The sequence below is a fragment of the Dama dama genome, chromosome 23 (genome assembly GCF_033118175.1).
Source record: "Dama dama isolate Ldn47 chromosome 23, ASM3311817v1, whole genome shotgun sequence".
Taxonomy (NCBI): domain Eukaryota; kingdom Metazoa; phylum Chordata; class Mammalia; order Artiodactyla; family Cervidae; genus Dama; species Dama dama.
The window spans coordinates 62,246,859-62,272,448 of record NC_083703.1 but is presented as its reverse complement, the minus strand read 5'-3'; the positions used below and the strand labels follow the sequence as shown (position 1 = coordinate 62,272,448).

Genomic DNA, 25,590 nt, shown 5'->3' with positions numbered 1-25,590 from the left:
TTGAAATACAGAATTTTATTTAGAAACTGTTTAAAAGTAGAAAAAAACCCTGTCAAGAAAGACCAGGTGGAAAATGGGTTCCCAACAAAATGGAATTTTAGGGCAACAAAAGTCTAAAAGGCCACAAAAGAGAAATAGCACCACTGTTATTTGAACAATGGCTAGTTACTTGCATTTTTTGGCATTGTTAATCACTGAATCTGGGTTTTCCTCTGAATTCCACACAGAGCATGCACTACACAACAATTTTATCATAAAATACCTGCTTGCTACACACATTTCAGGACAAGCTACCACCAGAAACAAATCAATACAAATACATCAGGGGCTGAACAATCTCAGTAGTGGGTGACACACATGTTGCAGAATTCTGCCAAAGGAACTGAGTCAGCTGTGAGCAAAGCAAATGAGGGAGTTAAGGAATGAAATATTTTAAATATTAATAATTAATTCAGACATGGTACTATATTTTCTGCAAAAGAAAATTAACATTTAGTAACACGCTAACATTTTTATCTCCAAAGAGATTAGTGCACTGGCAAAGTATTCTGATAACAGTGGAGGGCTGTGGACAGCAGGTACCGAAAAAACACCCAGCCTTGCAGATCCCAAGGGAGTGGTGGCCTTCACTGATCACTCCCTTTGCCAGAGGTCCAGAAAGAACTTGCAGTATGATCACCTGCCTGCTGAACTTCCACTCTAAGCAGCAAATTTTAAGGAGCCAAAGAGGAGTCCCCAGTGGGCAAGGGGAGCAGAGAAGAGGAACATGTTAAATGTAAACTTAAAAGACAGTAAAACGGGACACAGCCCCCATTCAAATCCCAGAGATGTGGGCAAGTCCCCAAAAGTAGTTGTTAGGTTTAAAAACTGGACACACCTCATTTCCAAAAAAAAAAAAAAAAACACACACAGTACACAGAATTATCAGGGATAACTGGAAAAATCACCAGAGAAATGCTCAATGAAAATCAAGCTCTTTGACTCAGACATCTCAGGCCTGAAACACACCCTCTATTCATCCAGGCAACAATGCCTCTTGCTTCTTAGTAGGCATGCTATATTGGTCAAGGACATCAAAATGGCTTACAAAATAACTTTTCAAATTTTGCTTTTGGGCCAATGTCTGGGCTTATGAGGATCAAGCAGTCCTGCGAAGGCTGGGAACAGCAGGTCCCAAAGGCTCCAGGTTCCAGCCCTTCCTTCCCAGACACAATGTCAAACACACATTTTGTATTTTGAAATATGGAAGCATCTTTTAAATACTCTTAAGGCATTTATTTATTAAAACGTTCTCTGCCAAGATTTCACATTAACTTAAAATTCAAATCAGTCTTTACATTTCTCTACTGAGGTCTCCACCTTCTCCAGCTATCAGTGCTACCAGCATCCACAAAGTGAGCCCCATGGTCAGCCTCTTTGTTCCCTGGGTGAACCAGCTAGATGTTAATACTGCTCTGCTACAAGGTAAACGCTCCTAACTCAAAACTTATTGGAAAAGGAGTGAAACTTCTGCAAAGTGCACTTTTAGAAGAGGTACTTTTTGCTTATGAAAAGAAACCAGTGAGTCCTCTAAGAATAATAAAAGGGAGTATTTTACAGTTAAGCACATGATTTGGAGTGAAGAATTCGGATGTTGCTCGGCTGGTCCAGGCTATTAATACTCTTCCTGTTCCTCCTGTGGGCCCCCTTCATCAGGTATCACGAAGCCTTCCTGAAATGGGAAGATGAGAGGGGAAAGCGATTATTCAACACTGAATGAAAGATCAGTTTCTACTGTAAGTTCCCTTTCCTCATATTTGAAGCCTCTGAAAGTCAACGGTTCTTCCTGTCTCTACCACACACTTGGCACTGAACAGCACAAGACCAAGTGGCTGCTTTTCTATTAGCGAGGCAGTGGAGCCACATCGCCCAGAAGGCCAAAACTGAGCACAAACGCACCCTCACACTGTTCAGGGTGATGGATGTGTCCACTGGCTTGATGATGGCAATGTCATACATCAAGTTGGACTTAAATACATGTAGTTCATTACACCAACTGAACCTCAATAAAGCTATTTAAGAAAACTGACCCTCAAAAATCCCTTAAGTCACCATAATAGTACCAGATCATGTCCTCTCAATAAACTGTCCACACTGCCAGCTTTTCCTTCATGCCTTCTTTTGACTGCACTTAGGAACCTGCATCCCCCTTAGGAGAAGGGAACAACAGAAGATCAGACAGTTGGATGGCATCACTGACTCAATGGACATGAATTTGAGCAAGCTCCAGGAGATGGTGAAGGACAGGGAAGCCTGGTGTGCTGCAGTTCATGGGGTCACAAAGAGTCAGACATGACTGACTGAACAACAAGAAGGAACCTGCATGCTACTGCAGGTGCTGTGGGTGGTCTGTTTACCCACAACTAACAAGGCTGACCAAACACGAGCGGCAAGGGAAACCTCGGATGTGTGACTCCCACCTCACACTCACTCCAGGCATCTGGCATGAGCTGATGGCTACACCACCATAAAAACTTAAAGACTCCCCATTCAACCACTATCTTTTTTTTAAACTAAACCTCTATGGCTAAATCTACTTAATGTATAACTCCACTAAAATAATACTTGGACTAAACCCAAAGACACCTATATCATCATTACCTTTGTTTGCATTATCTGGCACACTACAAGCCTGAAATACAGATTTATTGAACAAATTATCAACTTTTCAGTCATCAGTCTTAATAACCCCAAATTCACTTAATACATTTAGAGGACATTGCTAATAACACTAATGTTACCTTGTATTTGTACATGGCCACATACTGTGAAACACTTAGACAAGACAGACTATAGCTTGATCCTCAAGACACTGCTGGGCATGGCAAAAGAATTATTAATAATTATAGCCATTAAATAGTGGACAGAGCAAAATGTCAAATCCTAAATCCAGGGAAAATGAGTTTTTCCTATTCAGCTATAGAATACACATAACTCCCAAGAGACCTGACCACAAGACAGTGTGGAGAAATGGGAACCAGGCACATTCCAGTGTGGGCAGCAGACATCAAACAGGGGCCATGCGCCTGGTTCTCCAGGGCACACCTGGGGCCATATAAAAAGAGGCAGTAACTCAGACTGAGGGATCCAAGCTGAGCGGGGTGGAGCGGGGACGGCAGGATTAAGAGCACTTGGTGGCACTCGTGACCTACCAATGGCCACAAGCTACAGAAGCAGGGCAGCTGGCCACCTCACCGTCCTGTGCCAGCCTCAAAGGCTTCAGACCTCAAGGCAGTGGGTGAAGTACCCCCTCTGGCTTACTCTGAGGGTCAACAATGAAGTCTTTAAATGAATGCTATGCTGAAACACAACAAGCATCAGTACTGAGCTTGCCAAAACCACCAGATAAAATGTATTTTCTCTTAGGTGGCAAAATGGCAAGAAAACATCCCCAAGTCAGCACATACGTCTGTGGCGTAGAGAATGTCCACGATCCTCTGCAGCACAGGGTTGTTCTCCCCCTCGTTCTCCTGGCAAATCAACTCAATGTTCCTCAGCTTTCCAAAATAGAAGTCTCTCTCCTTCTCCAAGTCTTCAACAGTAAGCTTCAATACGTTGACCTGCACAAAACATTAGAAAGGGTGAGACACCTAGAATTCATACACCAACAGGACATCAGATTAAACTTTCAACCCGAACGGAGATGTGTGATCTTTCATCCAATTCTCTAACAAGGACAAAACTCCCATTTTAATTTGATGTCAATTTTCTTCAGCCCCAGATCAATAGCATGGGCTTATTCATGGCACTCTGACTATAACAATTCCCGTGAAAGGACAGGCTACATGAGGAAACATGCAGGCACTTCTCAGAGACTAAGACAAGATCAAAGAGAAAAAGGCATGGGTGCTGAGACAAATATAGAAGCAGAATCCACAACCTGGCCCAGCAGAGTGGCTGCCAATTATATACTGAGTCCATACCAGGACACTTGGTCAGTCAAGTCCAGGACTTTCTGCAAGCTAAAGTCAACGGTAAGAGAAGGTCTGGTCCAAGGGAGCAGGGTAGAAATGATGAGCAGGAGAGCAAAACTAGTTAAAGACAACTAATACGGGCCAAAGATGGCTAGTACTGAGGGGGACCTGGGCACAGAAACTCAATAGTTACTTCTCTCCCCAATATCTTGGGGCTAGGGTGTGATCCATGGCTCAAAAGAAAAGCACCCTATGATGAAAGGGTCCCTGCGTCACTCTCTCCCCCAAGACAGTCTCAAAAGGGAGAGACAAGAGCAGACGAAAGGGGCACACCCCACCATATTCCACCCCTAGATCCCTGAGCATATCGTCAGCTCACCACTCATGCCACAGGATCTTCCAGGAGCCCCACTGAGGGACTCTAATTTCCACAAAGAGGCAATGACAAAACAAATCTCAATGAATGGGTCAGGATTCTGTTCAGCCAAGAGTAATAAAAGTCATAAAACAACTCTCACAGTCCAGTGTGTCTTCATTCCAGTATATTCAACTATGACTCTCACTGAAAGCAAATTACATGGCAAATGGTACAATATAAAATCTTCACAGGCCTTAGAGGCTAAGGCCATGGAAAGCCCAGCCAGGGAATCAAAGGTGCAGCTGCTGAGAACAATGTGGGCAGTGGAATTCTGAGAGCCAGAAGCACTACAGGAATCTAATCCACCTTCTGAACGTCTAGTTACTAAAACAGCTCATCCAGCTTCCCCACCGCCTGAAGCAGCAGCCAGGCCCAACCAAAGGAATCAGGTCCCGCCCCCTCACAACCTGCAGTTGAGAGGCATCCAGAGATGAGGAGCAGGTGACTGGAACCACCAGGACCATTTTGTCAGACTTAATTTCAATGTTTGCTATCAAAGGCCTGAACAGACCGATCCAGAATCAAGGCTCTAGAAACAAGGTTCTAGACACTCTCACTATTCCTCTAGCAACCACAGGAATCACTTTTAAAAATAACTGAGGGGCCTCCCTGCTGACTCAGCAGTAAAGAATCCCCTGCCAACGCAAGAGACACAGGTTCAATCCCTGATCCAGGAAGATCCTACATGCCGCAGAGCAACCAAGCCTGTGTTCTGCAGCAAGAGAAGCCACTGCAATGAGAAGTCCACATGCCCAACAAGAGAGTAGCCCCCGCTCTCTGAAACTAGCGAAAAGTCCACAAAGCAACACAGACCCAGCACAACCAAAAACAAATAAATAATTTAAAAATAAATAAAAATAACTGAAAAAATTTCAATAAAGTACTAAACACCACCTAGTCACCTGCAAAACAAAATAATTCATCCGCCCCCACTCTCCCCACCCCTGCTTTAAGTGCTGTTTGTAGCCTTTCCTTAAACCATCAGTTACTCCCAAAGCAGAGGGGGAGAAGGGGACAAAAGGATCAGAGGTGACTATCCCCAGCAGTGAGAGCTGCTTGGATCTTCAGCCCAAGGCCCCCGAGTGAGAGAAGAGGCCTGTAATCACATGAGAAGGAAAGGGAAGCATTTAACACGGCACGCAGCCTGGAGCCCACTTGTACACGCACGTTACACCGGTGCCTCCCCCATAAGCCCACTGAAACCTTCTCCCACCTATAAATCATTCAGGGCACCAGAAACCAGCCCAACAGGCCCCACCCACAAGGCCAAGGCAGCAACCCTCCCTGACATCCCTCAATAACCATGAACCCACAGGAAACAGTCAACAAGCATACAATCCTCTTACAGTGAAGTAACAGCTGGAACCTAAGAAGCCCAAGGAGAATGTTTTAGACCTGGCACTGGCCAATACGGTAGCTATGAACCACAGGTGGTGTTCTGAGCACTTGAATTGTAGCCAGTGCAATTGAGACAGGCTGTAACTATCAAATACACACTGTATTTCAAAGACCCAGTACAGTGTTCAAATGTAAAACATCTCACTGATAATTATTTGTAATGATCACGTCAGAATGCTAATACTTTAAATATATCAAGTAATGTGTTATTAGAATTAACCTGTTTCTTATTACTTTTTTCAGTGTGACTACCAGAAAACTTTCAGTTCTATACATGTATGTCTCACATTTCCAGTTTACATTCTATTTCTACTGAATTCTATTTCTACTGAATTGTGTTACTTTGGACTAGAGTCAACTAACAGTACACTTCCCCAGGATGACTTAAGAATGTGGAATCGGGCTTCCCTGGTGGTCCAGGGGTCAAGGGCCCACCTTGGAGGGCAGGGGACACCAGTTCAATCCCTGGTCCGGGAAGATCCCACATGGCTTGGAGCAACTAAGCCCATGTGCCACAACCACTAAAGACTGCTCTAGAGTCTGTACTCCACAAAAAGAGAAGCCAACCTGCAACAAGAAGCCTGTGCACCTCAACTAGAGAACAGCCCCAGCTCTCCGTAACTAGGGAAAAACCACGCACAACAGTGAAGATCCAGTGCAGTCAACAATAAAAATTCATTACATTTAAAAAAACGAATATGGAATCACTGAAGCTCTCCTAAGGCTATGAACACCAAAAGGTAATTTGTGTAGAAAACACTGCCCACCAAGCCCATGAGGCTCCACTTTTCAGGACCAATATGGTCATGTCCCCCAGACCTCCATCCCTTTATCAAGTGCACCACTTTAAATACTCTCAGGGTCAGAGAGATCGTGTATACGAGCCATGGGAGTCAGTAACAGTGTGTGCACAGGACTTTGATAACCTGCAAAGAACCTAAAATCCTTCACATTGAAAATAATAATGATAAAAATCAAAGCCCTGTGCTGGCCACACATGTTATTTCTGAAGCAGGGCTGGACAGGCTGGATGTGAGCTGCACTGCTGTCCTTCTCTGGAAACCCTCACAGAAATGCTGCAAAAGCGAAAGCAAAATGCTTAGTAGAGCACTGACACCTGCACTCTAAAAATGCTAGTTTTGTTTTTGCTGTTAACAGTTGTATATTTCACAAAAAAAAAAAAAAAAAATCTGACTCCTGTGAACTTTGAAAACATATTTCAAAACCTTTTTCACTCTATCAAGACCACAGACAAGAACCATAATAATCACAACTGTCTTTCATCCACCCCCACTTACCCCATTTACTCCAAACCCATCCAGGCACTTGGCAAAACAACAGCTTGTAAAATCCATCCAACCACCGAGAGTAAAGGATTGGCCCCGCTGCATATGAGGCAGTGAGTTCAGAGGTTAAGTGACTCGCCCGCCCCAAGTTAGAAGTGGCAGAGTCAGGACCGGCTGCAAATCTACACCCCCCTAAATCCAGTGCTCGCTCACACAGCAGTCCCATGGAATCCACTGCATCTTCTTCTGGAGAGCGTGAGGCCAACCCTGTGCTGGCCACCGAGTCTCAGTACTGACACCCCTTTACTCTACTTCTGACACCACTTTCTATGTACACCTGTGCCTGGAAACCAGCAGCTCCGGGGACGCTTCCTCACCCTCAAGGACTCCTGCACTCACAGCCACAGTGCCCACCGCGTGCCTGAGGCCGCCACAACAACGGGGATGCCGACCCAGTCACCTCCACCCTCTCAAGGCACCTACGCCATGGGCACACACAAATCAAAGAACGAGAAAAAAAAAATGTGATCTTGGGGGCAGGCTTTTATGTCCTGATTTCCTCAGAGTATGGTCTGGGTCACAAGAGGTTCTGGATTAAAGTGAGGCTAATTCCCCCAAGCTTTAGGACTTGGCTTTCAGCAAAGTGAAAAGGTTCATTCCCAAACATAAGAATTACAGAGCATCCTTGATTTTTAAAACTGGAATTAATTACAAGGATCATCCAAAAGCAAACAAAACAACTATAAGAATTAGTGAGAAAATGTTTAAAAATCTAAAATTTGTTCTGATCCACAGAGGCCTCTACCAACTGTCTTCAGATACTTTACTAGGTTAAAAGAAGACGTTTTAAATCATCTACCTATTAAGAACAGAAAAGCCATAGGCTTTGCCACTCTCCACTCGATTCTCCAGTGACCCAGGATTTCAGCAGGGACACTGCAGAATATTTTTTTTTAATTATTACTTAGAAAGGAGCTCTACATCATCTCCTGTCAGAGCCAAAATTCAAGAGACATTCTCTGAACCCCAGGATCCCTGACAGTGTTCCAGAGACTTTCAACAGGGTTCTACCTTATGCGTGCATTTCCAAACAGATACTGGTTTCTAATAGAAACAATCAAGCTTAGAAACAGCTTCCCGTCCCCCCTCTTCCACCTTCATGTCCACACTCACAGTCCCCACACAGGTCCCAAAGCCCTGACACATGTCACGAGCACTGCTGTGATACGCAGACAAGGCAGGTCTTCCCACAAGAACACAGACCAAGCTCCCCGCTCAGGGCAGCAAGCGCCCCTTCCCCCAAAGGGTTCCTGTTGTGGACACAGGAGATGCCTACCTGCTGCATCAACTCAGCTGCTTCGTCATCTCCATTCCCTACACCAGGATTCTTCCGCACCACACCCGGGCCAGCCTTAGGGGTTGCAGTAGTTCTGTGTGTTGCAATGGGCCTCTGTGGAGCTGAGAGAGGAACAGAGTTGGCTTTTGTTCCAAGAGCAAAAATTTCAAGACAAAAAGAACCCACCAGATAACAAGAGGAGGTTGTGACAAACTGCTCTCCACAGCTATGCAGTGAAGAGACCCACCGCTGAGAGCCCAGCATGCAAGATTACACCCCATGATCACCCAAAGTGGTTCTGCATCCTGGCAGCACAGGGAAGTACCAATTTTAGCCATGATCTTTCGTGCTGGCAGTAAGTCTTTAGGTGTGGTCTTTTTTCCGCTGGGGTGGACTGGACTATCATCTGAAAAAGGCAAAGTCAACCTGGTACAAACTGATGAACTACCTGAACCCCAGCTCCAACTAAAGGCACAGACAGGCAGCTTCACAGAGCAAAGGGAAACTTCACGTCAGGAGCTCACAGCCCCAGCTGTGGGGCACCCAAGACACCCCATCTGGAAAGTAAGGTGTCTCCTAACTCAGAACCTCACACTCCTTCGATTGAGGAGATGAGCGAGCGGGTAGAGACTGCTCTGACCACTAATGGCTTCAAAACCCCTTCCTGATTCCGGTTAAGAAGGTGTTTAGAGGGTCAGGAGAGAAAAGCAGCACACTGACTAGGATAGAAAGACTTCTCTCAGTAAGAATGACCAAAGCAAAGACAAGGAAAAAACAGTAAAGGGGCGAATCTATTGATAAGTTAAAATAATAAAGAATAATCAGGAATGGGCTACCTCAAGGCAAATTTATCATTCGTGACTTTAGTTATTCATTCAACGAATATTTTGCAAAGTTTATATATTATGCCAGGTTTAGAAATACCTCAGTCTTCCTAACATTCCAAACTATTCAACAACCATATGACCTTAAGGCCACCCAGAGTAACAGGCATTTCCGCTGGAGGATCTCTAGCATATGTTTAAACTGAAGACTAAATACTTAATCCAAGTCTCCACATGCCTGTTAGCAGCATCTGAAATATGAAATGCACAGGGTTATCTATGCAATTCCCCATTCTAAGAAGCTGAAGAATCAAAGTATTCAATATCTGGAGAAATCTGAACCCTCATATACTCTGCTTGGGAAAATAAAATGGTTCAGCCACTTTGGAAAACAGTCAGGTAGTTCTGCCAAAGGTTAAAACAGAGTTATCACATGACCCAAAAATTCTGCTCCAAGAGTATGTACTCTTGGACACACACCCAAGAGAAATAAAAACGTATGCCCACACAAAAACTTGTATATGAATGGTCACAGCAGCCCTATTCATAATAGCTTAAAAATGGAAAGCACTCAAATCACCATCAACTGATGAATAAATAAAATGTGCTACAGCCACACAATGGAATATTATTTAGCCATAAAAAGGAGTCCTGATAACATAATACAACATGGATGAACCTTGAAAACATTATGCTAAATGAAAAAAGTCAGACATAAAAGGCCACATATTCTATAATTCCATTCAGAAATATTCAGAATAGGTAAATCCAATGAGGATCAGCAGTTGCTCAGGACTGTCAGGGAGGGAGTTTTGGGGTGAAATGCCAAGTGACTAATGCTGGGCGCACATGAGGTTTCTTCTGGGGGGGTAATGATAATGTTCTAAAACTGATCATGGCAATAGTATAACATTACCTATGTATGTACTAAAAACCATTCAATTGTACACTTGTATACTTTAAATGTGTGAACTGTACAGTAAGTCAATCAAGAGCTCAATAAAGCTATAAAAATTACAAAGCACGCAACATCCCTCTCTACCTACCAGATAGATCAGGCCCTCTCTCAAGGTACTATGCAACTTTAATTAATGTTCTTACCACCTTCTGGAAAGGAGTTAGCGTCTGTAGAACACCCACCGCTCCACAAGGTACACACACGTTCTGTGAGTGTATCACTACAAACACATTTGGGAAAACCCACTAGGCCGGGACTTCAAGAGACAGTCTCTTAAAAACAGCCTTCCCCTGCCTCCTAGATTCTGCTGGCATCACAGAACTTGGCAGCTGAGGTTCTAGGAAGGGCAGGGAAGCCGTGAGTAAGCACAGGTAGCTGCTCTGCAGACAGGAGGACAATGCAGAACCAAGAACAGCCCCCGAGGGACCTGGAAAGCTCTTTTTTCTGAGATTTCAGGTCCAGTTGCAACTTCCCAACCCAGGGCTCTAAGATGAAATGTCCTTGTGTTCCAACTAACTCTCCTTTATGTGAGCTAACCTGAGGGATTTCTATTCCATACAACCAACGAGTGTTGGCAAAACTGCGAACAGTAACTCATTCAGGCTTCAAGAACAGACTTCTGGGGCCAGTACTGAAATTCCCCTATTACAGAGGAGGAAACAGGGCAGAGGTGAAGTGCTTATAGAGGCTCCAGAGATCTCAGAACAAACACAGGGCCCTGATGTCACAATCCATGCTCCTGCCATAAGGCTGGGATTATGCTACTTAAGATCCCTAAGCCTATGGCTACCCAAACACTTCTGGGTAAATACTGAATGAATGAATAAATACCTAGACTACCATTATTTGGACATGGCATTATTTGTCTGTGGGCAGGGACGGTTTGGTTTGTTTTTTACCTGCACTGCTAGAGCTGAGAGGTTTCTTCGGTTTGTTCAGAGCAGGAGCAACGAGGGAGGGGGCCACTGCAGTTTCTTGACCTTGTCTGGCAGCTACAGGGTCATACTCTTTTCCATCATAGTTTGCATCAAAAAACTTCTTGAACCACTGAACGAATTCAAAATTGTCCTGAAACTTTCCTTTTACTAATTTGTCCACAGGAATTATCTGCAGAAAAACATAAGATTCTTTAGTTCAAAGCAAGAGGTTTCTGGCAAGCATCAAAGGTGTTCACCTTCATCAAAATCAGTATAAAGCTCTGCTAAAAGGAGACAAAGAGGCAAGAACTAAATGTTCAGTAAGCCCCTGGAAGGTTGTAGAGCAAGTTTCATTCAATTTACCTTCCACAAAGAACTTAACAACAGCCAATCCCCACAGTTCAAGTCCATCAAAAGAAATCAGAAATGCAAAAGAAACAAGTATCATATAGAAGTCACACACACACATCCAAACACATTTTAAGACATGTCATTCCACTGTAAAAAGTAAACCTCCCATGGAACTTGCAGGGCCACAGTGCCTGACACAAGGTACCAAGTCCAGAGCACAAAATAACAAGCATTCATGATGAACTGTGTTAAAAAAAAAATTATCTTAAAAATAGGTCAAGGTACAGAATCAATCCTGGGATAGACTTCTACAAAATGCATGTTTTTCAAGTAATTACAATCCTATTAAAACATACTTTAAAGGACCCTCTAAGGTTTTTATTGTATAAGAATACTGTGATATCAGGTATTACTTTAAATGGTCAGAGCTTAACTATCTTTTAACTCCTCAAGGATTTCAGTTACAATCTAACTATCCACCCCTATGAGCAAAAAAATTTTTTTTAATTTTTTGGTATGAAACATTAACAAATAAAGTTTTATCTGGAACTTATTTCAAAATAATCCAGGACTACAGGGGGTATAATAGAGTTATATATGAGTTGATATCCCTGAGTTGATAATCACTGAGGTACATGAGGGATCCCTGCACTATTCTCTCAACTTTTATATACTCTAGGAATCGGCCTTATTCAAAAAAATTAATTCCATAAAAAGAAAAAGTACTGTGTATAAGCTAAACCTAGTTTAAACCATGCTTGATAACTAAATGATATCCTTACAATACAAATGCACATTTTATATATTGCAGAGACAAAATTAAATTAAGACTGATTTCAAAGTAAATAAAAAATCAGATATAGAAGCAAGATAATTAGGGGGTGATTACAAGCTTTTCTGAAAAATGTTTACCCCCTCAAAATGGCTTAAAGGATAAGCCCTTTTAATGGGGGGGGGGGGGAAATTGCTTAATTGTGCAATAACGTATTATCTACTAAAACAGAGATATTTTTTCCAATGAAGCCTGGTGGACTCTGTTTCTTATAGCTTCATGTAACCTTGAGGGCAAGAGGGAACTTTCCAGCACCTACTAGCTATAAAAATATTGTAGTTTATACTTTGGTTTTATACTTCACTAAAAAAGTCAAGTAGTTCTAGAATCTTCTCTATTAGAATTACTTATTCTACCATATGGTATGCTTTACAGAAGTAAATTCAGAGATTAAAAGAATTAGATCTCAGATTAATATATTAAACAGTTTAAAAAAAAAAGGGTACATTTACAGATTGATTTTCCAGAGAGCCGCCAACTTCACGATGAAGAAAGATGACCACAAGGAAACCAGGAATAGGACAACAGAGGGACACATTGCTCCCGGTAAACTGTTAACATGAGAAAAGATAACTATACAAACTGGGAAAAGAAAAACAAAACATCCAAAGTCATGGGTCAGCACTGGTAGCCTTGGTAATTATGACGAGTTAAGAAATACCCTAAATGAAAGAATAAAGCTTACTTACTTTGTCAACACCCATCCTCTTAAAACCTGCTTGTAGTATTTTGAAGTTCTGGATGTATTCATGTTCTAGCTTAGCTTGGAATTTCACTTTCTTCAAGGCAATGGAGCCAGGGAACAACATGTCCATAAACTGACAATAGGCAGCCCCTGAATGAGTAAAAGAAGAAGAAAATACACACCCCAACATTAAATGCACTAGCTATTAAAGAAGAAGGGTAAAAAGTTACCAACTCGCTTAACCCCCATACAATTTGAAAAGTTGTGGAAGTGTACCTACAAAATCCCAAAGCGTCATTTCCACTTGACTTTGAAATCAGTAACAGAACTGTGGTTCTATTTAAGTTCTACAACATACTTGCAACCTGAAATCCCATGATGAAGGGAAAAGGAATGTTCCTATGAAATTTTAACACTATTCTTTGTAAGAAACAGGCATGACAATAAAATGACAACTGAAAGAAAAATGAATGCCAGCAGGAGAAGGAGATCCCCAATATGGCAACGATCCATCCTCTGATCAAAGATCCATCCTCTGACTTAGGTTAAAAATGTGTTTTTCCTAAGATTCTGCCTCCCTGGGCTTTTTACATCTCTAAGTAAACTTAATTAACCTATCAATTTATAAACAAAGTTGAATAGAAGGAATCTTTGTCTTCTTCCATTTAAATTTTTTCTATTTTAAAGGCCACTATAAGAAATTACTGCATATAGTTCATCCCATTTGCTTCCCAATTTCTTCCTTCCTCCACTTGTTCATTCTTATCCATCACTACCCCCAAAAGTGTTTTCTTGGCACTTAAAATTTAGGAATGCAATTTCTCTAATGCCTACTAAAATGCACTCTCCTAACACAGGGCAGGTTCCATGTACACTTACTGCCTTTTCAGGAAAAGGAGGCAAGAAATCCAGCAACTACGCGATAGGTGTTCTGCAGAATGAGGCAGCCTTAATAAGCATATTCAACTTATTTTACATCAGGCCAAACTGGCTTCCTGCCAGATCTGGCATAAAGAGTGCCATTATCATTATTTTTGGAAAGATGCAAAAAGAGCAGAAACACTTCAGTGATCAGAGTGACATTCTTAGTAGAAAGGAGCACTAGAAAGTGAAAGCCTGATTCTTGAGGTGGCTTGATTTATTTATTCATCCAACAAAAATGTACTATGGGAATTCTATGTACCAGGCAGTGAATTAGCAATATTTATGCTTTTTTAAATGGAGGCACTAATAGCTTCCTAAATTTCATAAGACAACAACCCAGTCTCTTTAACAAGTTAGTAGCACAAAGATGATTGCTATGTTTTAAGAGATTTAAAAGTCAACTTTTTGTTGACTGCAATAATTTACCAACTGCAATATATAGATCTGGTTTGGATCCTGATACATACAAATCAACTTAAAACACACATATACACAGAAGATAATCTATGAAGTATCTATACCTACAGCACCGCTTCACATATGAAAGGTATTTTTTCTGAACCAGCAAAATAAAGTACATTTACTAAATACACAGTTTTCTCAAACCATTCATGAGACTTTCCATTCAAAACCACTTAAAAGCGTCAGTCATCTGCTCCTCTAAAAAAACCTGCCTGAAGAACTTTCAGTTTTTATTTTAGAGCTAGAAGAATCCTTAGAGCCATTATAAATTTAAAATCTGAGGACCAAAAACTGTGGCTCAAGACCACAGTGGCCAGAGACCAAGCTCAGAGCCAGACCCCAGGTATTCTGACTCCCTGTCCACTGCTCTTTCCTATGTCATTATATACTTTCTTAGAACACCCTACCCTAGACTAAAGCATTTCCTGGCTCAGGGAAGAAAGAGGTATATACCACGCTGCTACACTCTAGCTGGCTGAAACAGAGTTAATATATGAAGAAAAACATGAGGATTCCAATAAAAATAGACAAATCAATTGGACAATTCACACATACAAAAATGTAAATACCTAATAAACACACAGGGATCCAACCTAAGGGATCTAAGGGAATAATTTCTTTTTTTTGAATATATAGCAAGGGGAATTCCCTGGCAATCCAGTAGCTAGGACTCACAGTGCAGCCAAGAAAAAGAAAAAAAAGTAAACTTCCAAGAAAGGGGAAAAAAAGTAAATTTAATAAAGTAATACACATTAAAAATACATCTAGCAAAGATTTACACATGAAAATTGTATAACTTCATTCACGAGAGGAAAAAATGGAAGCAACCTGTATGTCCAACAGTAGGAGCAATCAGTTACATAAATTCTTAAAGAGAATATTATGCAAGCAATCAAAGCACCATTTTTTGGCGGGGGTTGGGGGAAGAGCTCAAGATTTAATGTTAAAAGAAAACATAAGATACAAAAACGTATCTATAACATGTCTTCATATATGTAAAAACATTCATCTTTATATGTATAGAAAAAAAACTGGGAGAAAGCACAATGTATTAAACCATACAAGGTTACTGTTTTGGAGATCAAATATGACTGAACATGGCCATCTCTGGGAGGTGGTACTGAATGAATATATTATTTTTTTTAATTATATACAATGAAAATTACTTTTATAATAAGCACACAAAAGAAGAAGATAAATGCTTAAAAGGAAAAAGTCTGTCAGGTGGTTTTTTACAAAAGGGCTCAAAACTCCTGACCTGTATATGTCTCAACTGGGTACAGAAGAGGTTCAAAGGGGTTTTCCTTCCAGTCTCGGCCTTAATAACAAAGTCTGGCAACACAAGTAGCACAAGGGGACTGCTCTCAGATGACCACTGTCTCAATGCTTTGGGGCAGGAGAGCAGGTTCACGTAACCTGTGGCTGGAAGATGCAGACAGCCTTAGGGTGGGACCAATGTGTCATGACATCAACCACCAGGTCCCCGCTGACCAGCACAGCCCCGTCCTACAGAGATCTGTGCTACAAGCAGAGAACACACCGGGCACGATGCGGCCCCTGCGCCAGATGCCTGCACTATCTCAAGTGCACAGGCTCGCAACCATTTTGGGCCAAGGCCCCTTGGAGAATTAGATGGAAGCTGAAGTCAACAATCTATGCAGGCCAGGACTTGTCCAGGGGTTGGCAAGTCCATCTGCCAATTTAGGGGACAAGGGTTTGATCCCTGGTCCAGGAAGATTCCGCATGCAGAGAGGTGCCACAACTACTGAAGCCTGGGCACCCTAGAGCCCATACTCTGCAACAAGAGAAGCCACAGCAATGACAAGCCTCTGCATGGCAACCAGAGAGTAGTCCCCATCTTGCTTCAACTAGAGAAAGCCCACAAGCAGCAATGAAGATCCAGCACAGTCAAAAATTTATTAATTTTTAAAAAATGATTCATGTTGATGTACGGCAAAAACCACCACAATATTTTAATTATCCTCCAATTAAATTAATTTTTTTTTTAATGAGTTTAGGTCTGAGAGTCTGACCAAGAGTCATCACCATAACTAAGAGTGAGGGGAAAAACAGATTAAAAAAAAAAAGAATTCTACATAAGACAGATGCCCTATCAGAAAACTCCACATTAAGAACTCTCCAAAGTTTTACACACAGGAAACACATTCCATTAAATGCAAAAGCCTTCAGGCTTTACGAGTAGATGAAGCTTAAGTCATTTTAAACGATGAATACAATTTGGAAACAGTCCCTGTCCAGGCATCAAAAAAAATAAATAACCAGAACAATTTGGAAATGGAAGGCTGTGAGGCGTCATTAATGCAGGCATTAAAAGTCAGTCTGAAGACATCTTAACATGAGAAAAACTACCTTATTTTATAAGAAAGACAATGTACAACACTGTGTGCTTGTATTTGATACCTACTACAACAGTCTGTAACAGCAACAGACTGGAAATAAATGAAATGTCCATTAACAGGGGACTGATTCAAAGAAATTATGGTACTACAGAGCCACAAAAAAAAAAAGAACGTGACACACACTGTACGGACAAGGGAACACTCTCCAGAATGTCCAATGTGCTCAAATACGCCCCTGCTTGTGTAAAACAGGGGAAAGAGAAGAACACGCACAAAAGATGTGGACAGATGGATGTTTCTGCTCCTACACTCTCTCTGGAGGCCACCCAGCTGACGACACTGGTTACTTCTGCTCTTTCTTTTCACAGGAAGGCTTTTCACTGTTTACCTTTTTGTTTCTTTTGAATTCTAAAGCATTTTGAGACTTGGTTATTCAAAAAGTATGTCAATTATGTTTTAAAATTATGGAAAATACTGAAAATACAGCTAAAATGAGTAACCTTGGACAAGTTAGTTAACTTCTCTCAGTTTTTCTATCTATAACATAGGGATGACAGACCTTACCTTCCAAGTTACACAGGTGAAGCACTTTGGAAAGTGCCTGACCTATGGTAAGAGCTCAATAAATAAAACCTTAATTAGAGGGAAAAATACAGTTAAAAGATAACAGTGATTATCACTTGTAATAAAACAAATAACAGTTTTATTCTTGTTTCTATGTTGTTGTTCAGTGGTAAGTTGTGTCCGACTCTATGCAACCCCATGGACTGCAGCACACCAGGCTTCCCTGTCCTTCACTGTCTCCCAGAGTTTGTTCAAATTCATGTCCATTGAGTCAGTGACACTATCTAAACATCTCATCCTCTGCCACCACCTTCTTCTTTTTTGCCTTCAATCTTTCCCAGCATCAGGGTCTTGTCCAATGAGTCAGCTCTTCTTATCACGTGGCCAAAGTATTGGATCTTCAGCTTCAGTCCTACCAATGAGTATTCAAGGTTGATTTCCTTTAGGATTGACTAGTTTGATCTCTTTGCACTTCAACAGATTTTCAAGAGTCTTCTCCAGCACATTTCCCAAAGCATCAATTCTTTGGCATTCAGTCTTCTTTCAGTCCAACACTCACATCCATACATAACTACTGGAAAAACCAAAGCTTTGACTCTATGAACCTTTATCGGCAAAGTGATGTCTCTGCTCCTTAATACACTGTATAGGTTTATCACAGCTTTCCTTCCAAGGAGCAAGCATCTTTTAGTCTTGTGGCTGCAGTCACTGTCTGCAGTGATTTTGGAGCCCAAGAAAATAAAATCTGTCACTGCTTCCAGTTTCTCCCCTTCTAGTTGCCATGAAGTAATGGGACAGGATGCAAAGATGTTAGCTTTTTTAACGCTGTGCTTTAAGCTAGCTTTCTTTTTTAATACACTTCTATAAAGAAGATCTAATTACTTATACTCAGAAGAAAATAAGTTTGTCTTCTGCTTCAATTAACACAAAGAGGTATTTGAAGAATTAATTAAGCAAAAATAAATTTAAAGAGATAGTTCCGTGAGCAGAAGAGTAACTCAATAAAAATGGTCTCTCCAAAAGGCCGAAGACAACCACGGGACAAGGAGACAGGCGTGAAGGGCCCAGACTACCATGGGACAAGGAGACAGGCGTGAAGGGCCCAGGCTACCACGGGACAAGCAGAAAGGCGTGAAGGGCCCAGACTACCACGGGACAAGGAGACAGGCATGAAGGACCCAGACTACCACGGGACAGGCAGAAAGGTGTGAAAGGCCCAGACTACCACGGGACAAGGAGAGAGGCGTGTAGGGCCCAGACTACCATGGGACAGGGAGACAGGGGTGAAGGGCCCAGACTACCACGGGACAGGGAGACAGGCGTGAAGGGCCCAGACTACCACGAGACAAGGAGACAGGCGTGTAGGGCCCAGACTACCATGGGACAAGGAGAGAGGCGTGTAGGGCCCAGACTACCACGGGACAGGGAGACAGGCGTGAAGGGCCCAGACTACCATGGGACAAGGAGACAGGCGTGAAGGGCCCAGGCTACCACGGGACAAGCAGAAAGGCGTGAAGGGCCCAGACTACCACGGGACAAGGAGACAGGCGTGATGGGCCCAGACTACCACGGGACAGGCAGAAAGGCGTGAAGGGCCCAGACTACCACGGGAAAAGGAGAGAGGCGTGTAGGGCCCAGACTACCACAGGACAGGGAGACAGGCGTGAAGGGCCCAGACTACCACGGGACAAGGAGAGAGGCGTGAAGGGCCCAGACTACCACGGGACAGGGAGACAGGCGTGAAGGGCCCAGACTACCACAGGACAAGGAGACAGGCGTGAAGGGCCCAGACTACCACGGGACAGGGAGACAGGCGTGAAGGGCCCAGACTACCACAGGACAGGGAGACAGGCGTGAAGGGCCCAGACTACCACGGGACAGGGAGACAGGCGTGAAGGGCCCAGACTACCACAGGACAAGGAGAGAGGCGTGAAGGGCCCAGACTACCACGGGACAGGGAGACAGGCGTGAAGGGCCCAGACTACCACGGGACAGGGAGACAGGCGTGAAGGGCCCAGACTACCACGAGACAAGGAGACAGGCGTGTAGGGCCCAGACTACCATGGGACAAGGAGAGAGGCGTGTAGGGCCCAGACTACCACGGGACAGGGAGACAGGCGTGAAGGGCCCAGACTACCATGGGACAAGGAGACAGGCGTGAAGGGCCCAGGCTACCACGGGACAAGCAGAAAGGCGTGAAGGGCCCAGACTACCACGGGACAAGGAGACAGGCGTGATGGGCCCAGACTACCACGGGACAGGCAGAAAGGCGTGAAGGGCCCAGACTACCACGGGAAAAGGAGAGAGGCGTGTAGGGCCCAGACTACCACAGGACAGGGAGACAGGCGTGAAGGGCCCAGACTACCACGGGACAAGGAGAGAGGCGTGAAGGGCCCAGACTACCACGGGACAGGGAGACAGGCGTGAAGGGCCCAGACTACCACAGGACAAGGAGACAGGCGTGAAGGGCCCAGACTACCACGGGACAGGGAGACAGGCGTGAAGGGCCCAGACTACCACAGGACAGGGAGACAGGCGTGAAGGGCCCAGACTACCACGGGACAGGGAGACAGGCGTGAAGGGCCCAGACTACCACGGGACAAGGAGACAGGCGTGAAGGGCCCAGGCTACCACGGGACAAGGAGAGAGGTGTGTAGGGCCCAGTTTGGAGGCCACTGTGGCAGCAGCCTGCAAACTGCCAAAAGGCCACAGCCAAAAGACCCTGCAGAAGCCCGAGAGAACTCTTGAGTCAGCCTCAAAAGATGCTTCTCAGGCCTGAGACATGGGAAGAATGGTGGAATTAAGGTCCAAAATGGAAAAGGGAGTCAATTTGAGGAGAAAACAAAGTAGGAGACGCCTGGTCAGGGGCATGGTCTCACTCTCAGAACGGCTCCAGAACAAGACTGACAAGCTGTTTTATATAAACTCAAGGGCCACCAAGGTCCCACAGTAAGCTAAGGAAAAAGGAAATCTAGCATTTGCCTGGGAGCATCTGAACACCTCTCCCATTCAGCAGAGAGCAGGAACTGTGAAGCTGGCTGGCCTGAACAGAAGGCAAGGAAGGGAGATCTGAGGACATTCACGCTCAGAGCACCACGCTGGGCCCTTGGAAAAGTGCAGAGGGGCCTGATCAGGGACTAGAACCGAAAGGAGACAGGAATGGAATGGAAAGCAATCAGCATTCTTCAACCCCTTCTCCCCACTCCAGTTTTTTGGTTTTTGTTTTTTGGGCCTTGCTACCAGGCTTGTGAGATCTTAGTTCCCCAACCGGGGATTAAACCCAGGCCACAGCAGTGAAAGCCCCAAATCCTAACCACTAATCTACCAGGGAAATCTTTTTCTTTCTTTCCTTTCCTGAATCCCCCTTTTGACATAAGCGATCCCTCATCGCAATCACTCTCTGTGATCAGGGTCTTTTTTCTTGATAACTATCTTTCCAAAATACTTGATGACTAAGTCTCCAAAACAGAGAGCCTACAGAATATAACGAACCTTGAAACAACCAGCCAACCCTATCACTGAAGTCCTCTGCACCTTATCTCACTACAAGAGCCAAGCAGAGGTTCCTTTCATCGTTGGAGGCAGGGAGCCCACGACGCTGATAAAACCCAGCCACTTCACAGGCAGCCAGCACATGAACAGTGTAGAACCTCAGGGCTTTGCCCTCTCAAGGGAAAAATCTATTTCTACCTCTCAAAGCTTGTGCATGGTCAGAGAATTCTGGTGTGCACGGCTCTCTGCTTAACGAAGGTAAGATCAGGATAGGACCCTGCCTACTATCCCAGGCACCAGTGATAAAGGTCCCTGGGATTCTCCTCAGGCCTCAGTAAACACAAGGATCTGAGGAGCCTCACTTTCTCTCTGATTCAAATCCCCTGGGAGCAGACCTTCTTCAGGGACACACTGTCCACAGTTCATCCTGTTTAGTCTCATACTGGAAGCTGAGACCCCATTTCCTAAACACTAACATGAAACACAATGCAACCTCTACATACTCAGAAAAGCCCCACACCACTCTCAATGGGGGAACAAGCTGTGAACAGAAGTTTGTTTTCAAATCACAGAAAGTATTCTGAATGTTTCACTGGGAAAAAGCACTTTATAATAAGAAAAATGGCAGGCAGCAGGCAAAATTCAAACTCTTCACAGATCTTTAATGAAACAATATCACTATAATTGGTAATATATTTTACATTTGTTCACCTCTCTTCCAAATGCTTATTTTCAAAAGATACAGCATGGATGAACTTCCCTGGTGGTCCAGTGGTTAAGAATCTGCCTGCCAACACAGAGGACACAGGTTCAACCTCCTGCTCTGGGAAGATCCCACATGCCAAGGGCAACAAAGCTCAAGTGCCACAACTACAGAGCCTACGATCTGCAACAAGAGAAGCCATGGCAACAAGAAGCCTGTGCATCCCAACTAGAGTAGCCCCCACTCACTGCAACTAGAGAAAGCCCATGGGCAGCAATGAAGACCCAGTGCAGTCAAAAAAATAAAATAAAAAGATAAAGCATGTACACAGCAGAAAGAGTTCCAGCTATGTGGCCAGAAAGATCTGGATGCAAGATCAGGCTCTATAATGCATAAGCTGTGCCCCATGCAGGCTCCTCTCTGTAAAACAAGATGTGTCCTGTCCCAGGGGCTGGTGCAGAATCAGTATCTGAGAGCTAATTTTACAGGTGAGTCTCACAACAGTCCAACAGGTGAACCAGATCCTACTATCCCAGATTACAGATGAAGAACCAGAACATCAGGGCCCCATCCAAAGTCACATGGCTCAGAGCAGACTGCGGTCTCTTCGTGCCCAGCCCTGACTACCAACGACAGCTCCCTGACTGACTGAGAGAAACCTGGAGCCAGATCAGCACACGTACACCTTACCTACACATGAAAAGAGACCTCATTTTTTAATTAAGTGAAATACATCTTGAAGTGTATTTATAGAAAGAGGCAAATTTCAGGGAAAAATTGCTGGTGAAAAAGCTGGCTCCAATCAAAATTAAGATGACCTCATCCCCCCCATTAGTCATTAATCACGGGGCAAACAAGAGCTTTAAAAGCCTCCAAGAAAAGGGGATGTGGTGGTGAAATGAAACTAGAGGAAAAGCAACACAGATCTAACAGCACCTATGACTAACAGTGCAACTGACGTTTAGTAGGCGTGACTCTTGGGCACCCCTGTCTCACTGTACAACTTCACAATGAGCCTCTCTGACCATCTATAAAACTGGGATTAAATCTCACAGGGGAAGTAACAAGACCAGCAAATGAAACTAAGACCAAGACTCAACTACAAAGTAAGGAAGTACAGAAGCTGAATTCATTTAGTAAATTTTCATATAAATGAAAGCAATAATTCTAAGGAGATCTGAATGGCACTAGTTGGTAAAAGAAAAGTCTGAAGAACAAGTATGGTACAGAGGCTGAAGGACATGGGCTCTTGATTTCAAACATGGTTCAAGCCTCAAATCTATTCTTGGTTGTTTAACCCTATACTTATTATTCAATTTCTCTAAGTCCATTTTCTCATCCATAAAATAAGGTTAATAAACATCCCCACCTAACAGTTCAGTTCAGCTCAGTCGTGTCCGACTCTGTGACCCCATGGACTTCAGCACACCAGGCCTCCCTGTCCATCACCACCTCCCGGAGTTTACTCAAACTCATGTCCATTGAGTCGATGATGCCATCTCATCCTCTGTCGCCCCCTTCTCGTTCCGCCTTCAATCTTTCCCAGCATCAGGGTCTTTTCAAATGAGTCAGTTCTCTGCATCAGGTGGCCAAAGTATTGGAGTTTCAGCTTCAACATCAGTCCTTCCAATGAATATTCAGGACTGATTTCCTTTAGGATGGACTGGCTGGATCTCCTTGCAGTCCAAGGGACTCTCAAGAGTCTTCTCCAACTCCACAGTTCAAAAGCATCAATTCTTCAGCACTCAGCTTTCTTTATAGTCCAACTCTCACATCCATACATGACTGCTGGAAAAACCACAGCCTTGACTAGATGGACCTTTGTTGGCAAAGTAATGCCTCTGCTTTTTAATATGCTGTCTAGGTTGGTCATAACTTTCCTTCCAAGGAGTAAGCATCTTTTAATTTCATGGCTGCAGTCACCATCTGCAGTGATTTTGGAGCCCCAAAAAATAAAGTCTGTCACTGTTTACCCATCTATTTGCCATGAAGTGATGGGACCGGATGCCACGATCTTAGTTTTTTGAATGTTGAGCTTTAAGCCAACTTCTTCACTCTCCTCTTTCACTTTCATCAAGAGGCTACCTCACAGAGGTACAGTGATAAAAAGATATTTGAAAGCACTTACATAACCCTCGCACACAAGTGTTCAATTAAGTAACTGTTGTTATGATTACTAGGAGAAGCTGAAGATTCTAATTCTCCACCCCAAGATCAAGATAAGAATTCAAGTAGCAGCAGGATGTACAGCTCCTCCTTCTTCATCATATTCTTGACCCCACCTCCTATCTAGGGTAAATCCAATTTTGATAGCCCTAACACATAATGTATGTTCTTGTTTTAAATCAGCACTTCTCTGTCAGATTCTTAATAAACAGTAGCTCAGTAAAGTTGTGGCTGAAATGGCAAACCAGCCTGACTCTGGTCTTGAGTTATGTGGGAGTAAGAAACGCCACTGATAAACTAATAACAGAACTAGAACAATTACAATTATTGTCCTCAAATAAGTCACTTCAAATCTGGATGTAAACATTGCAGATGGAGCAGCTGAGGCTAAGCTGCAGGCCTCGGAATGGAGCTGCTACAGCGGGAGACGGTGGACATATAGGCCAGAAGAGAGCAGGCTCCTTTCAAGCAGTCCCACTCACAAGTGTAACCAAGGCAGGAATGATACAAACAGAGCAGCCCTAAAACAGAACTCAAACCTGTGGCTTTTGCAATCAGACATGGACCGACCTGTGCATCCCTGAAGGACTCGCAGGCTTTCCTGGGGAAAGGCGTCTACTGAACTTCTCTTACCTGAGCACAACTGTTCAATCTTTGTCAGATTCAACTGCAGAGACTCATTGATCCAGGCCAGCATGTCATGTCGACTGAGGTTATCGCTGGTGACCGACGTTGAGTACACGTTCACTGCCATCTTCTACAGCATGTGAGAAAAGAGAAGGGATAGCATTATTGGGCAGTAAGAAAGCGCAAGCATTTCCTGGAGTCACCAGAGCAGAAGTATAACGACACTCAATTTGGAAGCCTCACCCCCATTTTTCCCCAAGACGTCAAATCAAAGACCTAGGATTCCAGCCACGAGCCTAGATTTCCAGGAGTAAACAAGACCTGAAGTGAATGGCTCAACACCAGCCAGCCTAAAATTCAGGCCCCATTTTAATGTGATTGGTATAAAAATGTGCTCTGCTTAGAAAACGTCAATTCATTTATCCATTAATGTATCAAAATGTTTACACCAGTTTTCTTCAGATGGTGGGCTTTTTATTAACTTCTCTTTATAGTTTCCACTACGAGGTTCTCCAAATTTTCTTAAAGAATATGTCCACTTTTACAATCAAAAAAGTAACCTTTGCTATAACCTAAGTACTACAGAGGTGGTGGCAAATACCTCACAGAGCAGAGTCCTTAGTAAAATTCTCTGCTGAACCTACTGAGGACAGGAGGCCATCTGCAGGCCTACTAAGAAATCAGGAACTTAGCAAACACTTGGCTAAGCTAAGTGAGAAGCTTAAGCAGAGTGGCTACAGCCCTGTGAGCAGGAGGATGAGGAGGAATAGAAGTGGGAAAAGTGAAGAAGCCAGATCCTGTTAGGACTCTGCAGGCATGATGAGGAGTTCAGATGTTATCCCGTAACTGTTCAAGAATGCCTTGCTGGGATTTAAATGGGGGAGAATCACATTCTTATTTAAGTTTGAAAAAGGTCACCGACTGCTGGTGAAACAGATAATGGGAAGAGAAGATCCAAACAATAAGGGCAGGTGGATCCAGATCTAAATGAAATTCCTCGGCAATTACCATGAGGACTCATGACTACAAAACAGCAGTCCCCAACCTTTTTGACACCAGGGACTGGTTTTGTGGAAGACAGTTTTTCCATGGACAGACTGGGGAAAGGGGGGAGGGGGTAGGCAGGATGGTTTTCAAATGATTCAAAGTGCATTACATTATTGTGCACTTATTTCTAGTATTATTATATCAGCTCCACCTCAGATCATCAGGCATTAAATCCTGGAGGTTGGGGACTCCTGCTATAAAATACTAAATTTCACAATGACCAACACTTGTAATTTTCCTCATTTCATGTGACATCAATATGATCAATGGGGGAAGAAAAACTCAGG

The 25,590-nt window shown here is 43.5% G+C and overlaps 1 protein-coding gene across 3 annotated transcripts in view; it reads right to left on the bottom strand.

Annotated features, from left to right (window-relative positions):
* MAPRE1 (microtubule associated protein RP/EB family member 1) overlaps positions 1-25,590 on the bottom strand; it is a 28,694-nt gene continuing 3,104 nt past the window's right edge. For 2 of the 3 annotated variants that reach the window (XM_061127071.1, XM_061127070.1), the window contains exons 2-8: positions 24,263-24,386; positions 12,963-13,108; positions 12,726-12,824; positions 11,073-11,280; positions 8,392-8,513; positions 3,447-3,599; positions 1-1,711 (exon numbers count right to left, since the gene is read on the bottom strand). In XM_061127071.1, coding sequence (XP_060983054.1) covers positions 1,655-1,711; positions 3,447-3,599; positions 8,392-8,513; positions 11,073-11,280; positions 12,726-12,824; positions 12,963-13,108; positions 24,263-24,383 — 906 coding nt within the window. In that variant the 5' untranslated portion in view covers positions 24,384-24,386 and the 3' untranslated portion in view covers positions 1-1,654. The remainder of the gene's footprint in view (positions 1,712-3,446; positions 3,600-8,391; positions 8,514-11,072; positions 11,281-12,725; positions 12,825-12,962; positions 13,109-24,262; positions 24,387-25,590) is intronic. The other variant, XM_061127072.1, reaches the window with a different exon arrangement.